Source organism: Phaeodactylum tricornutum, chromosome 6, assembly GCF_000150955.2.
Source record: "Phaeodactylum tricornutum CCAP 1055/1 chromosome 6, whole genome shotgun sequence".
NCBI lineage: Eukaryota > Bacillariophyta > Bacillariophyceae > Surirellales > Neidiaceae > Phaeodactylum > Phaeodactylum tricornutum.
In genome coordinates this window covers 689,503-705,479 of record NC_011674.1, presented here as the reverse complement: position 1 = coordinate 705,479, position 15,977 = coordinate 689,503, and the positions used below count along the sequence as shown (strand labels likewise).

At 47.3% G+C, this 15,977-nt stretch overlaps 7 protein-coding genes across 7 annotated transcripts; 3 read left to right on the top strand and 4 right to left on the bottom strand.

Moving 5' to 3' along the window:
• Positions 1-491: 491 nt before the first annotated feature.
• Positions 492-5,186, bottom strand: GAPN (glyceraldehyde-3-phosphate dehydrogenase). The gene has a single exon (XM_002179239.1). The coding sequence runs from the start codon at positions 5,045-5,047 to the stop codon at positions 3,281-3,283; it is 1,767 nt and encodes a 588-aa protein (XP_002179275.1). The 5' UTR covers positions 5,048-5,186; the 3' UTR covers positions 492-3,280.
• A 724-nt stretch (positions 5,187-5,910) lies between these two features.
• Positions 5,911-6,611, top strand: PHATRDRAFT_45280 (predicted protein). The gene has a single exon (XM_002179454.1). The coding sequence runs from the start codon at positions 5,964-5,966 to the stop codon at positions 6,480-6,482; it is 519 nt and encodes a 172-aa protein (XP_002179490.1). The 5' UTR covers positions 5,911-5,963; the 3' UTR covers positions 6,483-6,611.
• Positions 6,612-7,001: 390 nt separating this feature from the next.
• PHATRDRAFT_34938 (predicted protein) lies at positions 7,002-7,715 on the bottom strand (the record flags this gene model as incomplete). The annotated part of the gene is made up of 1 exon (XM_002179238.1): positions 7,002-7,715. One exon carries the CDS (start codon positions 7,713-7,715, stop codon positions 7,002-7,004), a length of 714 nt encoding a protein of 237 aa, XP_002179274.1.
• Positions 7,716-8,248: 533 nt separating this feature from the next.
• PHATRDRAFT_45279 (predicted protein) lies at positions 8,249-9,236 on the bottom strand. Its single transcript, XM_002179237.1, has one exon. The coding sequence runs from the start codon at positions 9,136-9,138 to the stop codon at positions 8,416-8,418; it is 723 nt and encodes a 240-aa protein (XP_002179273.1). The 5' UTR covers positions 9,139-9,236; the 3' UTR covers positions 8,249-8,415.
• A 448-nt stretch (positions 9,237-9,684) lies between these two features.
• Positions 9,685-12,345, top strand: PHATRDRAFT_34936 (predicted protein; the record flags this gene model as incomplete). The annotated part of the gene is made up of 1 exon (XM_002179453.1): positions 9,685-12,345. One exon carries the CDS (start codon positions 9,685-9,687, stop codon positions 12,343-12,345), a length of 2,661 nt encoding a protein of 886 aa, XP_002179489.1.
• A 67-nt stretch (positions 12,346-12,412) lies between these two features.
• PHATRDRAFT_45278 (predicted protein) lies at positions 12,413-14,010 on the bottom strand (the record flags this gene model as incomplete). Its single annotated transcript, XM_002179236.1, has 1 exon — positions 12,413-14,010. Exon 1 carries the CDS (start codon positions 13,859-13,861, stop codon positions 12,413-12,415), a length of 1,449 nt encoding a protein of 482 aa, XP_002179272.1. The 5' UTR covers positions 13,862-14,010.
• A 190-nt stretch (positions 14,011-14,200) lies between these two features.
• Positions 14,201-15,807, top strand: PHATRDRAFT_45277 (predicted protein; the record flags this gene model as incomplete). The annotated part of the gene is made up of 1 exon (XM_002179452.1): positions 14,201-15,807. Exon 1 carries the CDS (start codon positions 14,275-14,277, stop codon positions 15,805-15,807), a length of 1,533 nt encoding a protein of 510 aa, XP_002179488.1. The 5' UTR covers positions 14,201-14,274.
• Between the last annotated feature and the right edge of the window lie 170 nt (positions 15,808-15,977).

Sequence of the window (15,977 nt, the reverse complement as noted above, 5' to 3'; positions counted from 1 at the left end):
TGGCGCTGTTGTCTCTCGAGTAATACACCGCAAGAAGAGAGTCTGGAATGAAGTTGATGACTACTTTCGTGTGACTCGGGAACGACCGCCGCTGACGATCGCTGAGCGACGAGAGCGCGAGTCGCAGATAGTCTCCCGAGTGCTTACTGAATGTGCCGACGGTGCAGCTGGAAGCTTGCGATTTCAGGAAGCTCTAGATTTCCTATGTGCAGGCGGTGACTATTTACTGTTGGATATTAATCAAAGACTATGCCTTCTGCGCCTTTTGATTGAGTCGGCCTATGATACCGTCCGTGTTTACGAAGTGGTTGATAGCAATTACAAACAAAGGGCCAATGCGATGAAATCTTTAGAGTTGGAACAACGAAAAGCGAGGAAAGATGCTAAAGAGAAAGCGGCGGCTGACGAGGCGGCTGCACGGGAAAAGCTTGCCTCTGAAGTCAGGGAGAAGTTCATGGACGAGAAACGTGAAGAGATAAGAAAACTGAATGACAAGTCCAAGGAATTTTCTGACGAGTTCATTGAGTCGCTCACCGAAGAAGATATTCTGGATTTTGACGAGGACATAAAGTCTGAGTACGATGCCCTGCCTGGACCAGATACGTTCAGCAAAACTCAAATAAGCAAAATGGTTGTACGAATGCAAGAAGAAGCAGCGTTCGATACGGACGCACTGAGAGTAGTGTCACTTGAGCAACTAGTTGAGCGAGAGAAAAATGAACTAGAAGAGATGGAAGGAGAGCTATCTGGATATGGTGGCGAAGAAGTCTTGGATGATCCTTCTCTTGATCGAGACGCTGTTCGTACAATAGACAGACTTTGTCGCGACATTGAGAAAGCGAAGATTCAAGCAAATCGTCTACCTCTTTTACGTGAAAGCGCATTAGAGCAGCTCAGAGATGCGATGGAGGATGGGACTATCAAGGTTTTGCGAAGTGCTATAACTGCTGCGAAGAAAGCAAAATTGACTGGACTCGACGATGAAACCGGTGGTGTTTGGGCTGTGGATCTTATGCGTGATGCAGCTTTGGAGCTAGACAACGCTAAGCAAAACAAGAAAGTCGTCGATGCCACTAAAGATTTAATTGCCAAGCGAAACAAGTGCTTCATTCGGAGCGACCCACTTGGTCGAGATCGTTTTGGTAGCCGATTCTGGACCTTTGACAATGATGAACACGGGAAGGTCTGGGTGGAGACCGAGTATATGATACAAATTGAGGGTGTTTCGACTGAACCCACCAGTGGCTACCTACAGCTACAAAAAGATGAAGAGTCAATCACGGTTGGTGCACGAGACATGGAAGAGGATTTTTCCGGAGTCGGTGGTGATGATGACGATTCTCCAGAAGCCGTACAGGTCTTTGGCCGTCTTGAGTATCACACATCAGGATCTTTTCCAACGCTGACCAAATCTCATTGGGGATGCCAGTTAACAGAAGAATCGCTTAGATCGGTGATTAAAAATCTCGACAGTAGAGGTGTACGTGAAAATCAATTGAAGACAGCTCTTAAAGATGCTCTTGAAGAAACTGTCGGGGCCGATGATAAACAGGATTTTGGCAAAGAAGACAGGCTACTCATTGAAATTGAGGACGAGGCGCTACCTGAAAATGGAGAGGCAGAACATGATGGTCTTGGCTTTCGAACGGAGGGCGACGAGATACTTTTTAAGTCAGCTATGGAAGCACTTCGAGAGCAAGAAGGCACGTTACTTGAAAACATCGAATTGCGTCCCTCTGCTGTTGGACAATGTGTAAGAATTCGCCAAGCTTTGGATCCTTCCAAGAAGGACAGCGTCGCGCGTTATGAAAATGGAATAGTTTCTGGTTGGATGCTACGGAGAGACAAAGTAAAAGTGCACAAGGAGGGGACCGTAGATTACGACCACTCAGATAAGGAAGATACTGACCAGCGTTTTCAAATTGTCGAGGTTGCTGTGTGGAGAGTACGAACGGATCGTGGTCACATTTTTTGGGTTGATGGTGACAATTTACTTCAAAGTCTACTTCGATTTAGGAAGTGGACCACAGATAATGGCTATTTTGAAAACGATGCGTCATTTTTGGCGTACAGGAACAGCGTTGGTCGATATTGTGGCCGTGCTGCTGAGGCACCGTACGCAGCAAGTCCTATTGCCTTTGCTCGTTTGATGGTAAAGCGTGAAGGAGAACTTTATCCAAAGTTGAAAATCCGAAGCTACGAAAACTCATGGGGAGGAAAGAGTGGTCAGCGAGCTTTGTGGACAAACTCGATGAAAGACTATGCCTTTGATTTCGAGACGGCAAAGCAAGGTATTTTGACTTTGGAAACGGCATTCTTTGAATTGACAGGAGAGTTCTCCGGCTACGACAATGTTGGCGACATCCTCGATCCGAAAGCCATTTTAAATGACCCGAAGACACGCAACGAAGTGGAGCTTGAGTCGATTGAAAAGAATATACTTGGATTATGGAGCTCTCAAGTAAGTCGAGCTGTTTACATAGAGATTGTATCCAACAGCAAGACCACTGGTTTTTTGGCACTTGCTTTGGACCTCCTGTGCCGAAACACAATACGCTATCTCCGTCATCACAGATTATGGAATATGCAGTCCACGACGCCTGATGAATTTGCAGTGCTCCCTCCAAGAAAGACAAGGCGTATGAATGCATGGCAGCAGGCCAATCATGACAACTGGTTTTGAAATTGAAAAGGCATCATCATACTCATTGCAAAGTTTGAGATCAGTAGCCAGGACCAATTATGGTCCACAACTGCACCCTCCAAGTACTTTCCTGCCCCTTGAAACTCATTTGCAATAAATGTGGGCTGGCTGCTTTGTGATTTGAACAGGGCTTAGTAAGGTAGACACAAATCACTTCTGTTGTGCATGGAAAGGTATTTGACAAGAAACGGTGTTCACAGTCAATAAAACAATGGCCCCATGGGAAGCTAAAATTTGTCTGCTGCTGGGGAATAGAGACAAACAACAATAACATTCTTTTGCCGTGGAAATAGACCAAATGGTGTTGCTACATTCATGCTAAGCATGAATCTTGCTACACTTCCAAAGCAAACTTGCTTTGTCACCAATAATTACAAAGCATTACAGGCTTATTGCTATTTCTAGGCGTGGAACAAGAATAAAAAATATCAATGTGAAGGATCTACTGAAAAATCAAGCCAAAAGCTTCGGCAAAACAGAGGGTCATGAGTGGTAGGTGACAGAGCCTATAAGCATTCCAGGAAACACGCGAAATACACTGTTTACATTGACTAATCAAAAGAGACCTCATTTGTTTTATTCTCTGTTTGCTCTGATTGTAGATAAAGATGTCCTTGTAACGGGCTGTAGAAAGTTGGATTTTAGTTGTGTGCCTTGCAGGAGCTCATCGTTTAAGCCGTTTTGCTCTTTGTAAGATATGACGGTTGGGACTGAGAACTCTCGTAGTATATCGGTAACTGACATCACTCCCATAGCTGACGACCGGCGACCAGCAAAAGGCAGAGTGTCAGGCGAGCGCCCGCATTGACAGTTCAAGTTCACTTTCCCGTAAACCGCACTGAATCGATCTATAATAGATGCCACAGAATCAGAGTCACTTCCAAACACCGAAACTTGTTGGCCGTACTCTCCGCTCTGCCCGAATTCTAGAGCGGTTTCCAAATCATCATAGGTAGCTACAGGAATAATGGGACCAAACTGTTCTTCATGATAAATTCTCATGTTGGGAGTGACAGGGTAGAGGACAGCAGGGACCATGAGTGTCGAATCTACACCACCAATCAAGTTTCCGCCGTTTTCATTACGGATTTCTGCACCTTTATACACCGCGTCGTCAATTAATTCTCGCATATATTCAACACGTTGCGGTGTGGGGAGTGGCGTAATTTGCGAAAATGTGCCGTCTTTTTGATCCCAAGGTAGCCCAACGACGAGTGAGCTGACGCGATCGACCAACATTGCTACAAATTTGGGTGCATCGTCTGACGGTACAAAAAGCAGTTTGATAGCTGTACACCGCTGTCCATTATACGACAACGTTCCCAATAAAGTCTCATCCATGGCGTGTCCTAGCATTGCAGCATTCTTCTTCTCGAAGGTGTCCTTTAGAAATATCCCCATATTCTTTGCCTCAAGTTGAAGAAAAACCTTCAGACGATGAGGGTGAGGATGCTGGTGAATAAGATCATCCGCTGCTCTCGATCCACCGATAAATGCGAGACCGTCCACTTCTCCTGTTTTCATCAACGGCGGCATCGTTTCACGACCAGAACCCGCAATGAAGTGAATTGTACCTGGTGGTAAAGATTTCGCAAACGCTTCCATCGTTTGCAAATGTACAAGCCCTCCAATTGTCGGGATCTTTAGAATGCAAATGTTTCCCAAAAGCAAGGCCGGAATAAGGGTCGCGTAAGTTTCGTTCAGAGGATAGTTGTACGGCCCCAGGCAGAGAATTACGCCAATGGCAGCTCGGCGCACTAGAGCGCGAACGTTGCCAATTTCTTGCCAGGTACCATTGAAGTTGTTGTCGGTCTGGATCGCGTCAATCACCGATCGAGCAAATTGCAACGTGCGATCAAACTCGCTTTCTGCATCCTTTCGATTCTTACCGATTTCCCACATAAGTGTTTCGACAATATCTTCCCGCGAAGCTGCGAGTTCGACAAAAAAGTGTTCAATGGCTTCTATGCGTTGCTGATACGTCATTTGTGGCCAGACACCCGCACCGCCCTTCCAAGCCTCTTTCGCTTGTTTTAAAACCTCCAAAGCTTGATCAGTTGTAAACTGAGGCATGCTTCCTATCGTGGTGGGTTCGACTATCAACGGAACGTTGTCCGCGCATGTGTTGGTATCTACGCTTGGGTTAGATCGTCGGCAACAAACAGTCACGTCCTTCCATTCCAAGTTCTCATAGTTGGGAACGACCGGAAGCCAAGGAATAGGTTTTTTAATCACTGGAGGAGGCTGATCAAGAAAAGATGCGCTGGTTTCGCCATCAGAGGCAAGTATGAGTGAGCAAGAAGACAGCAGGAGCGATACCACAGCTCTGCAAGAGAATCTCATTTCTGTTATAGACTGTGGGAAAATGTGAAAGGGGAAAGTTCCGCGCTTCGTAGAATTAGCTGCCGTGCAATAGCGGTCGTTTCTTTTCGGCAACGCTTTACCGTGCTTGAAAGTGAAGGTCCGTAGTAAACACACACTTTTGATACCAGGTTGAATGCTTGATCATGGGGAGCACGAAGCATTCCAGTGAACTCGCAGTCACAGTCAATCAAAATTTGAAGCAACACGCGTCAAATCCTTACACCGATTCTTGCTTCGCCCTTCGTCGGGACATGGAGTAAGCAGCTCACACACCTCCTTATGGAAACCATACCTCACGGAGTTGAGAAGGACAGTCTCCTGGTGAGAAATTATCAAAAGCTCCCACGAGTAAGAGCACAGATTTTCTATGTCATATTCAGTATGACTTGTGACAAAAGAACATTTATGAACTCTGGTACTCAGTATCTGCCTGAGCAACGGAAAGAAAAAGACTCTCTCTCAAAGATCCAAAATGGGACCTCCTCCAGGAGATTGGCCTGTTCCCGTCAGTTCACGGCTTCAGTGCATCAAATAAGTAAGATTGATAGGAATACGTAGAAGCGACAAAAAGGTATACAGTCAATATTGATTTCTTGAATGCGTTGGGGAAGGTCAATTTACAATTAGGTAGAGCTTCCAATAGAGGTTGTAGTGTCATTCAAAAATTGAGTTATATGCCTATTTTCGGTCATAAAGACTCTAGATAATTACGAATAAAAGTGAAACCGTCGAGGGCTTTGCAAATGGTCATTCCAATACGCAAATTCCAACCACCAGAGCACCCCTTTTGCTCGTACGCTCTAAGTCTTACATTTCGAGAACTGCCACTTCTACCTGCCTCGTGCCCAAACTGCAGAAGCCTTTTCTCGCGCACCACCATCCAACGCCTGAAGCTATGGTGGAAGTCGATTACGGATATGGAGACGCTACTCCTGAAACGGACTACGGATATGGAGACGGGGCTCCTGAAACAGACTACGGCTATGGCGATGCGGCTCCACAGACCAACTATGGATATGGCTCCGCCAAACCTGATACTGACTACGGCTATGGTGATGCTAAACCTGATACAGATTACGGCTACGGGGATGCTGCCGGTACGGATTACGGATACGGCACGGAGGAACCCGCAGGAAATTCCGAAAGGCAACCCGTCAAGCGACGATGTTCGGTGACGAAGTACTCCTTACAGACCGCGCAACCCCCAGTATCAGAGACGGAACAGCAGGCGCAAAGAACTCCCCAGTCAGACGAGAAGTCGACCGCGCGTACAGCGGCTTCAAGCTGCGCAAGCTCGACAGATGGTATGGATCATCACTCTTCTCTACACAAGAATGATGTCGTGCACAAGAAACATCATCCGAAGACGGGAATGCTGAAAAAGATTCGCAAGCGCTTATCCATCGCCTTTTGAGTATACAATACACCTACATCACATATTGTGTACGCTTACGCCAAAAATCTCATGAGCGGTTTGCAATGCAAAACACTTTTCTGTGTCGTTTACTTTTCCATAATTCCGATAACTCATACAATGTCATAGATCTCTTCTACATACCGGTCACCATATGTGCCATTGCAACCATCATTTATGTTGCAAAACGGATGATCTTGGTAACAAACAAACATTTGATTCTTTTGTTAGAGGCTATCCTGATGGTGCCCCCCCCCCCCCCCCCCCCCCTCCCCTTACCGAGGGAGCAAATGCGAAGTCGCAATCGTGTAGGAAGGTTGAAGTAGTTTACGACCAAAGTGAGACTCACACCATTTCTTAATACAAGAGCACGCGCCTTCGCTATATCGCTATAGACTCGCCACGATCATCAGAACATTCATTGAGATTAACGCGATCGTCAAATTATTCGTTACTGTTCAAAAGAAATTTCCAGATTTCTGCCATCATGCGGGCTATGGCGTACTCGAGGTAGCTCGATCAATCCTCACTTTTTAAGAAAAAATTGGGGTCTCGTTGAAAACGGGCTTCAAATCGCTTGAACCACCTTTCAAAAATATTGTTGGGCACCACCATTTGACCAGCACCTCCAGTACCAGTGTCGAAGCTTTGCATAAAGTTGAAAAGGTCCGAGGCAATCTTTTGCGCAACAAAGAGTTTGCTCGCACTCACGGAACTTCCCGCAATGTTTTGCAAATTTTCCAAAGGTTCCAGAGATACCCCAATAGTCAATGTCACGGGAGTGTTGTTCTGGGCCACTTCCAGCAATTGCTCATGCTCACTCCAGCCAGTGTGGAATACGCTTGACGGACGATCCGGCCGAATGGAGCCCAAAAGCTCAAAACCTGTTGACGGAGGGGGTAAATCTGGCGTCTGAGAAACTGCAGCAGTTATCTGCCAGTAGCAAAGTACTCCGTAGTTCGGGGGGAATGGAATGTTTGGGAGCGTGAAAAAAACCAGTTCGTGTACAGATGCCAATGGCGTCGCAATATCACCCGGACACGTCAAAGTAAGGCCGAACTTCATGCCGCTGGAGTCGACCGGGACGAAATTTGTTCGAACTGCGTATCCAGGAACAATAATTCCGAAAGGCTGAGGCGATTGGTGCTGAGATGCACCGTTAGTAGGTACTTGAGTTACCGCATTCGAATTTGTTCCTGCCTCGTTTGGTTGCAATGAGAAATCAAAGTTCATGCTTTGAAAAGTTATTTCCGGGCAGTATTATTCGGACCTGTGCAATACGATGAGGTCAATTCTTTTCTAACGAGAATCCAGCCGTTTCACTCTTCATGTGCTGATGGCAAGGTACATCGTCGTTCTCTTCGTTTGTAGGTGCGACGTGGGACGAGAAAGGAGTCTCGAAAGTACAGGACTCACGCAATCGCTCGAACCCTTTTCATAGTACACTTACTGTTAACAGTAAAGTTATACGGTATCTCCTGTTACAGTTGGTCACGTGTCCGTGCTTCGGACAGACGATAGATGGAACCGACGTACGTCTGATTGACACCTCTAGAGAAAAACTATTTGGATTCATGCAATTTTAGATACACGTTCAGGTAAGGAACATCATGTGCGATGATGCGAGATCTGTTCCAATGCAAATATGTGGAACAGAAACGAGAAGGATTGAGTCGGTCAAAATCGATCGTTCGAAAACCTCGTTAGGAATAGGTTCTAACAGTAAGCTCATGAGATGTGTTGGGCAGCAAGAAAACTGGTCTTTTGTTTGGACAATACTTTAATTATACTCGGGAAACAATTCTAACCAAAGTTAGGGTGCTATTTTCCTTTTTTGAAGTCTACTATGCGATGATTCTTTCGGAATGGCATAGTGATTTGCATGAACTGCGATGTATACTCCTTTGCTCTCTGCGACGACGGTTCTCCCAATTTAACAGTACTTATCGTGTTTCTTTTTGGATCGCAAGTCTAGTAGATCCCCTCGCGTGACTTTGCCTGAACCCTGCACTTGGACTCGCTTAATTCTGTACGAACCGTGTTCAGTCTTTTCTCGGTACACGAGCTCCTCTGTATTGGTAGAGCCGTACGTTCCAAACGCTAGAATGGCTTCTTCGTGTTTCGACTGAAGTGCTCGCTCCTTGGCCATTCTGGACTCTTTGGCGACGTTCCGCGGTTTGGGAATATACTGAAATTCGGTGGGTTGCCGGATGCTCTCAGAAAAGGAGCTACTCAGATTCAGTGAAACGTCCGAAAGTCGCATCGTTACCACTCTCATTTCTTGCTGTTGCTGGCCTTTCTTGTCGGTCATTGAGACCAACAATGCATCGCCAACACCAATCTCTTTCGTGAATCGCGTGCCGTATCCCGTCACGACGGTTCCAGAAGAAGTGATTTTCCCTGTGCCTGTTACAATATTTGGTGTCGAAGCCGCCGGTGTTGGTTCATCCTCCCCATTCATTGAAGACCGTGACAATTCCTGCTTTGTGACAGTCGTGCTAGTGGAGGATGAGGCGGACACGGCAGAAGTCGTGTTTCCTTCCCCGATAGAGAGTGTACAGTGGACGTCAGGAGTTGTTTTGGGCGTGTGCTTGGACTTCGATTTTTTCTTTTTCGTTTTGCTATCACCTTTGAAAAGGAGCGCACCACGTCCCATACTTATTCTGGCATTAGTAATTCTCAGTCTGTCGATCTCGTTCGGCCTTGGAGTGCAGGTCGATGGTATGTACTCTTACAAACGTGTGTTACAATCAATTGTCGCCGTGAAAACACATTTGGCTTCGCAACGCAGATTGGGATTCGTGCCAATTGGTCGAGAAAGTAATCTCCAGGTTCTCCGTGATCGCGTCTTATTTTTCAGTCAAGACTGGAAAAAAAGAAACTTGTGCAAACTGAAAATCACATTTCTCACTACTGTCAGTCAAATTTTCCGACAATGCCTCCCTGCACAAAATTTTCGCTAGCAACTTCCAAGCAAGATGGAAAGTGAACAGCCACGACCGTATTCTGGCGGGTAGTCATGAATTGACTACATAGGCGATAGGTCCCTCCAACGCACCTCCCTAGCGGGTGCACGTTTCAGTTGGGGCGACCGGTTTGAATGCGTTTGTTCACGGATTTCCGCCAATTGCTAGATCGTGATATACTGACTGTGCAAGAGCACAGCTTCGAGAACATTGCCTTTTTCATTATTTCAGCCAGCATGAAAGCTTTTCGTCGCCGCGGTGCCGGCGTTGTGGCACAAGAACAATCCACTGGTCCCACGGTTCATCTCACCGAAGCCGAGCTACGGCAGAATCGAGTCTTTATGACGATTGCACATTTTATGTTAACTTATCCACGATGGTCTCTATCGCTCTTTTTGCTACTAGCCTCGAGTTCGTTGTCCCTTCCCTCCGCTAAGGAAGCTGCCCGGCAGCCATTGCTGGATTTGCAACATATGGCTCGTCAAGAATCCGACTTGTATCTCGAGTGCACCATGCATGCATTTGACGCCCTGGGAAGACAATTGGAAAAAAGCGTCCAGAAAGAGCGGAACCGGGTCGCGAAGACGCGGGAGAGCAATCAAAAAGTTGTGTTACAGTCCACGACTACTTCCGATCAATGTCGCACAGCCAGTATTACTGCACGTCGAGCTCTCCAAACGTATCGAAACGCGGCGTTCCTACCCACCACCGTCAACGACTCGACCTCCGTATGTACAACGGAAGATCGAGAGAAACTTACGTCGTTTCTCGGACAAGATTATACCTTAGTTGAAAAAGATGTGACGAATCTGCTGGATGCGTACGTATCTGCCAGTCGACTCGGTGCGCAGCGCATTTCGTTGTACGCCCAAGACCGAGCTACTTACGACTACAATTATTTTGTTGGCCTCAAGATTCAAACCACTTTGGATCTCTTGAACGGATATCAAGTGCCGATACTATCGCTCAATAATTTGGCTGTTCTGGACGATTTACGTGCACTGCTACAGGCAATCATTGATGCGTTGAAAGATGCCAGAAGTCAGATTGATCTCCTATCTACGCGGTTACTCGAATTCCAAGCAAGTATTCAAGGTTTTTACGTCAACTACGTTGATATTTATGGACGACTCATATTGGCTAGAGATTTCGTTATTGATTTCTTACCGGCAGGAGTGCCGTTACCCTCTTACTTGGATTTGCAAGCCATTCCGATCGGAGATATTCTGTTGCCTCAAATTTTCAGTCTTCCTACTTTTGGGGACCTACCTGAAATCGACGATCTCGTTGCTGAGTATCTACATCGAGCTGTTGGATTTATTGCCCAGCTCCTTTCGACGGTGGCTGAAGAGGCTAACGAGCAGCTTGCAGATGGACTGCGGGATTTGATTCGTCTTCTGGACGAAGCTTTGACTTTAGAAGACTACGACCCACCGAAGTATGTCGGATCAGGAGCGGGAGTGGAAAGTCCTGATGAGGAACTGATTCTACTTCAAGGACTGGGTGACGCGCTAAGAGATAGTATTCTTGACACGTTGAGGGAGAATCAAGAATTTGGACAAGATTTAGCACCGTTGGAGACACCGAGCTTGCCCACTGTTGAAATCAGCAGCCCGAACTTCGACGACAACAACACGAGAACATTTGACTACTTGACGGCTGAGTTCCCCAGCATATTAATTCCAAAGCTGATCATGGGATTTGCTGCGTTTCTGGTTGCGAATCAATGGATTATAGAAATTGTCATTCAATTTATTCGGCTTTGGAAACTGCGGAGAAAGTACGAGCGAGATGCCTCGCCGGACCTTCCTACAATTGACTACGCCACGGATGAAGACGACAACTCTGATGGGTACAGTCAATCAAACAAGCTAGCCTTGCTGCAGGCAGCTCTGCTGAAGCACTTCATGACACCCTGGATGGCTCTCGGTCTCATTTTGTTCCCCTTTGCCATGGTTGGGGTGCTCCTATGGTTTCCGCACGTCAAACGTAATTGTATTGACACGCAAAAAGGTACTTTCGTCGCACGCAACATAATGACTCCTTTGCTTGTCAACCGAGCCAATTTGGCTGGAAATGGCTACCACACACGGGCGGAGTTCCAATGTCGGCGTACGCAACGACAACTTTGCGACCAATTGTACGCTGAGTCAGATTCAAATCAAAGGTTGGACATTTTTACTCTGAATACTGCCCTTCATCGGTACAATCAATCAATGGACGCGAACAATGTCTTTGATCGATGCGTTCAAGTGTCTGCGCTTGACGAAGTCTTTGAAAATTCGTGTTGTGGACTAGATGGATACGGCAGCAATTGTTCCCTTATTCAGAACGAAACACTTTGCCCAATTGACAGCAATACTTTGCCGCCGACTGCATTTCAGCCTGTCGGCAGCTTTCTGTCAAACGGGGCCTGCTCACAGAATCCACTTACTTGGACTTTGGAGGATGCTCGTTTTAAGTGCGAGGCCCTAGAAGAAACATGCCAGCAAACGACATGCTTGGGAGTCGATGCTGATTTGATCGAATACCTCGCGATTGAAGCGGACTGCCAAGTAGAAGTTTACATCATCAAATGCTGTATACTGATACTTCTGGCTTTGTACCATGCCATCATTATTAATCTATCCTGCACTTTAGCCTTCAACGGCGTTAAGCATCTGCGGTGGAGGAGTCTACGACCCAGTGGGATTCAGTTGCGCACGCATGTCAACGCGAATGGCGAACTAGCTAAAGGACAAGACCGCGAAGATAGATCCAAACGCATTGCTATTGCAATGCGCCGATTTGAAATGTTGGGCTATTTGCAATTGATATTAAGTGGTGCTTTCTTCTTTATGTGGATTGTAACCTTTTTTGTCTTCCGCAATAAGCTGGCTGCCTTCGATGCGAAATAGACCGTACCTAAATATAATTGCAAGGTGTTTCATTCTAATCAATGCGCGGCTGTCTCCGGAATGAACGTTAGCCCGTGGTCTTGCGACCTTCAATCGAAATATTGGCGCTACGCTCGTTCTTACCCTTGGGACGAGCTTTTTCCAACATGCGCTTACTTAGTTTGCCGCGGTTGTCTTTTGCGACAGGACCGCCTTTGACCATGCGCTTGTCGACCGCCGCAGCGATCATGGTCTTGGCTGCCGGACGCACTGAATAGTCGAAGCCCTTGCTGAATGGCACACGAACGCGATTGATACCGGACTCGCTGTTTCCTTTTTTGCCTGACGCAATTAGAGAATCAACATCCTGCGTTGCTGCCTGTCGATTGACAAGATGCTTCTCCTGATCACCCCGAATTTCCCGGTGCTGGCGGGCAATGGACGCCAATCCACCTTCACCGCGACTATGACTGACACGTTCCAAGTCGCGCATGTTGCCCGACTTTTGAAAAATTTGTCGGCTCCATTGATCCATCAAGCCACGTAACTGCCGCTTCATGGCGGGCGTCTCATCCCGATGTTTCGCCAAAACCATGACCACCTTGCCAAACTCAGAACGTTTGAGATCGTTCGTATTGATCCCAGTTTCGCCCGTCATGTTAGCTATGGCGGTCAGCAATCGCTGTCGAATTGTCACATTTCCAAGATTACCGCCAGGCAGCGGCTGAACCCAACGCTTACATACGACAAGCAAATCCAAATCAAGCAACATCCGCTGCATATCTCTCTTATTCAAGACTTCAACCACTTCATTTAGCATTGCCAGCTTTCGAGTAGCGGGTATTCGTGCGCGAATACTTTGTTCGTCTTCTTCTGCCGCCAGCTCCATTTTGCCCAAAAATGATTTGCACGCATCTTCCATATCGGTAAAAGACTTCTTTTCGCGTTTCTTCTTTTTCATACGGTGCACCGCCGCCATGATGGGATTGTCCGGTTCAAGCTTACCGTCGTCTTCCTCAGCTTCATCCGCGCGTCGTCGACGTTTCTTGGGTTTGTCTTTATCTGGGCGTTCGTCATCAAAGTGCTGTTCGGCGTAGAGTTCGTTGACGGCTTCGGCGTCTTCCCCAGTAGTATCCAAAAAATCGTCGTCTTCCTTGGTTCGTTGAAAATCAGCGGAATCGTAGGAGTCCTCGGATTCGTAACCTTTCTTTGCGTTGTCGCTTGCATTCTTATCCGAATACTTTTCACGATCAACGGTGGGTTGAGAATCCTTGTGTTTCTTCTGAGCGAGTGCTTCGAGCCGTTCCCGTTTGGAGATGGGTTTTTTCTTCACGACAGCCGCCGGCTTGGCATCTTCTTGTTCGGCATCCGAATCATCGTCGGACGAATCAAACAAACCCGAGTCTTCCGGCTTTTTGGCTTTCGCCTCTTGCTTCTTGCCGGGAGCAGTCGTGCCACTAGCTTTCGAGGCTTGTAGCAAATCAGCCGTGTCGTCGCTGTCGCTGTCCGCGAACAGATCGTCTTCTTCGTCTGACATGATACTCTGCTTTTGCGATGACTAAACTCGAGAATACCGGAGTTTCTTGATGTGGAGCGGGCAACTATTACCTGTCAATGCCGACGATCCCCGCGTTTGCCAATATTGTCGTTTTCCGTCGTTGGATCGATTGAGTGAACGAACAGCCGTCGTCGCTGGTTTTTCTTTTGCCATCGTCGTTGCGATACGAGTTTGTTTTGTTGAGGAATTCATCAGATTTAGGTTTATGTACTTCTATCGAAAGGTTGCGGACAATGAAAATCCTGAAAGGAGCGCACGTCAGACGGTCCTCAGCCTGTACTGTGCCAACGTCAAAAAGTGTACAAAACGAGTTGACCATGGGATTCCATGGCAGCAGCTCATTTACCAGAAAAAGCTAAACGTTGATTATTGCGCAAAAAGCTGCTAATCTCATGAAGGTTTCACAAACAATGATCGCTCGCATTCAAAGTCGAAGATTGACGGTGAGTGCTTCCAACGCGGCACTCATAAACAGAGCAATCCGTAAGCATGGTGCCCCGCCTTCGATTGCTGCCATCCCTGCGGGTGGGCTGCACTTGCAGGACATTAATCCGAATGCCGGTGCCATGATTCGACAAATTGGCTGTACCCGACGCGTGTTCTTACTGCAGCCTCATCTCACGGCGGCTGAAATGGAAGGACTCGCGTACCGCATAGCCACCCTTACGAAAAATGATGGCATCAATTCGATTTTGATTGCGACGGACGAGACTGACGATGTGGCGACCGGAGCTTTGCCGGCCATGATCCTTGCACGAGATGGTATATCAGGGATGGATGTTGGGTTCCCTCCGGCTCCGGGACATACGTACTTTGTCGCCGGCGGCTACGATCCCATTGAATTGTACAAAACCGGTGATTACCGCAACAAAGAAGCGGTAGCCTACCTATTGCGTTCTATGCGTAGCTTGACCACGGCAATTGCGGGAAATTCTCAAAATACCAAGATTCCTGTTATTTGCATGCCGCACGGGGCCGTGTTGGATGGTGGATTTGCCTTTTGCCGGGCCGCCTATGTCATAGCAACGGGCGAAAGCACGTTTCAGATTCGCAACGGATCTCGTGGACTCACACTGGATCCCGTGGGTCTTAGTCACACGTTACCTCGTCTGGGACGTGAATTCGATCAAATATCACGTAATTATCCCGTCGGAATGATACTAGGCCTGACTGGGTACGAAGCCGACGCTTTCGACATGGTGGAAACAGGTTTGGCCACTAATTTTGTTGAAAGACCCAGCGGATTGTCCATCTTGGAGCACGCACTAAGTGAAATTCCGCCCTGGAAAGACCAGGCTCTGATCAAGAAACCGCTTCGCTATTACGGTGATCCCGAACCAACCCTCGACCACAACGCCCAATTCCGCAATGTTGCAGTTGCCGATTCCGTCCATTGTTTTGCCTCCTACCGGGCTAACGGGTCGTCGATATGGACGGCTGATGTATATGGACCTGACGGTGATGTTTCGTTAGATCCGGATGGGTTACCTCAAAGTGATGGTGTGAGCAGCGATCTTGTCGACATCGCGGCAGCGTTTAGCAGCATTTTTGAGCAAAAATCACTCAAGGATATTTTGGAAGGAGTCAAGGAAGTTGCCAACCGCACGACTAACGATCCAGAAGAACAAGAGGGCATCGATTTGGCCGCAGACTTTTCCCGCCGCATGCACGCTCAGTCACCGCTAGCGTTGGCCGTTACGCATCGCTTGCTGCAAATCGGCGCCAACAAGAACGAAACGTTTGAATCTTGCATTGCTCGGGAAGAACGAGTACAGGCTAAGCTTTTGGCAGGTGAAGACTTTGCAAAGTGGGCGGCGTATACAAGCACAGCGAATGAGGTGGTGGACGGGGCGTTCCGACAGTGGAAGCACAAAAGCATTGCGGATGTTTCCAAGGCGGAACTGGACGACATTCTGGAGGATTAGAGAAACGACAGCAGTAGCTTGATTTTTCTTTGTTGGTGTAGCGCTGTCTTTTTAAGAAAGTTGCTTATACCGTAGTCTCGGCTTACATCACATTCGCAATTACTTCGATAACGTCGTGAACATTATACGAGTAACTGATGTGACAGAATGGATGTCGTATGGTACTCCTC

Excerpts from the sequence above, each read along its gene's own strand:
- GAPN (XM_002179239.1), bottom strand. The coding sequence starts at position 5,047 with ATGAGATTCTCTTGCAGAGCTGTGGTATCGCTCCTGCTGTCTTCTTGC.
- PHATRDRAFT_45280 (XM_002179454.1), top strand. The coding sequence starts at position 5,964 with ATGGTGGAAGTCGATTACGGATATGGAGACGCTACTCCTGAAACGGAC.
- PHATRDRAFT_45279 (XM_002179237.1), bottom strand. The coding sequence starts at position 9,138 with ATGGGACGTGGTGCGCTCCTTTTCAAAGGTGATAGCAAAACGAAAAAG.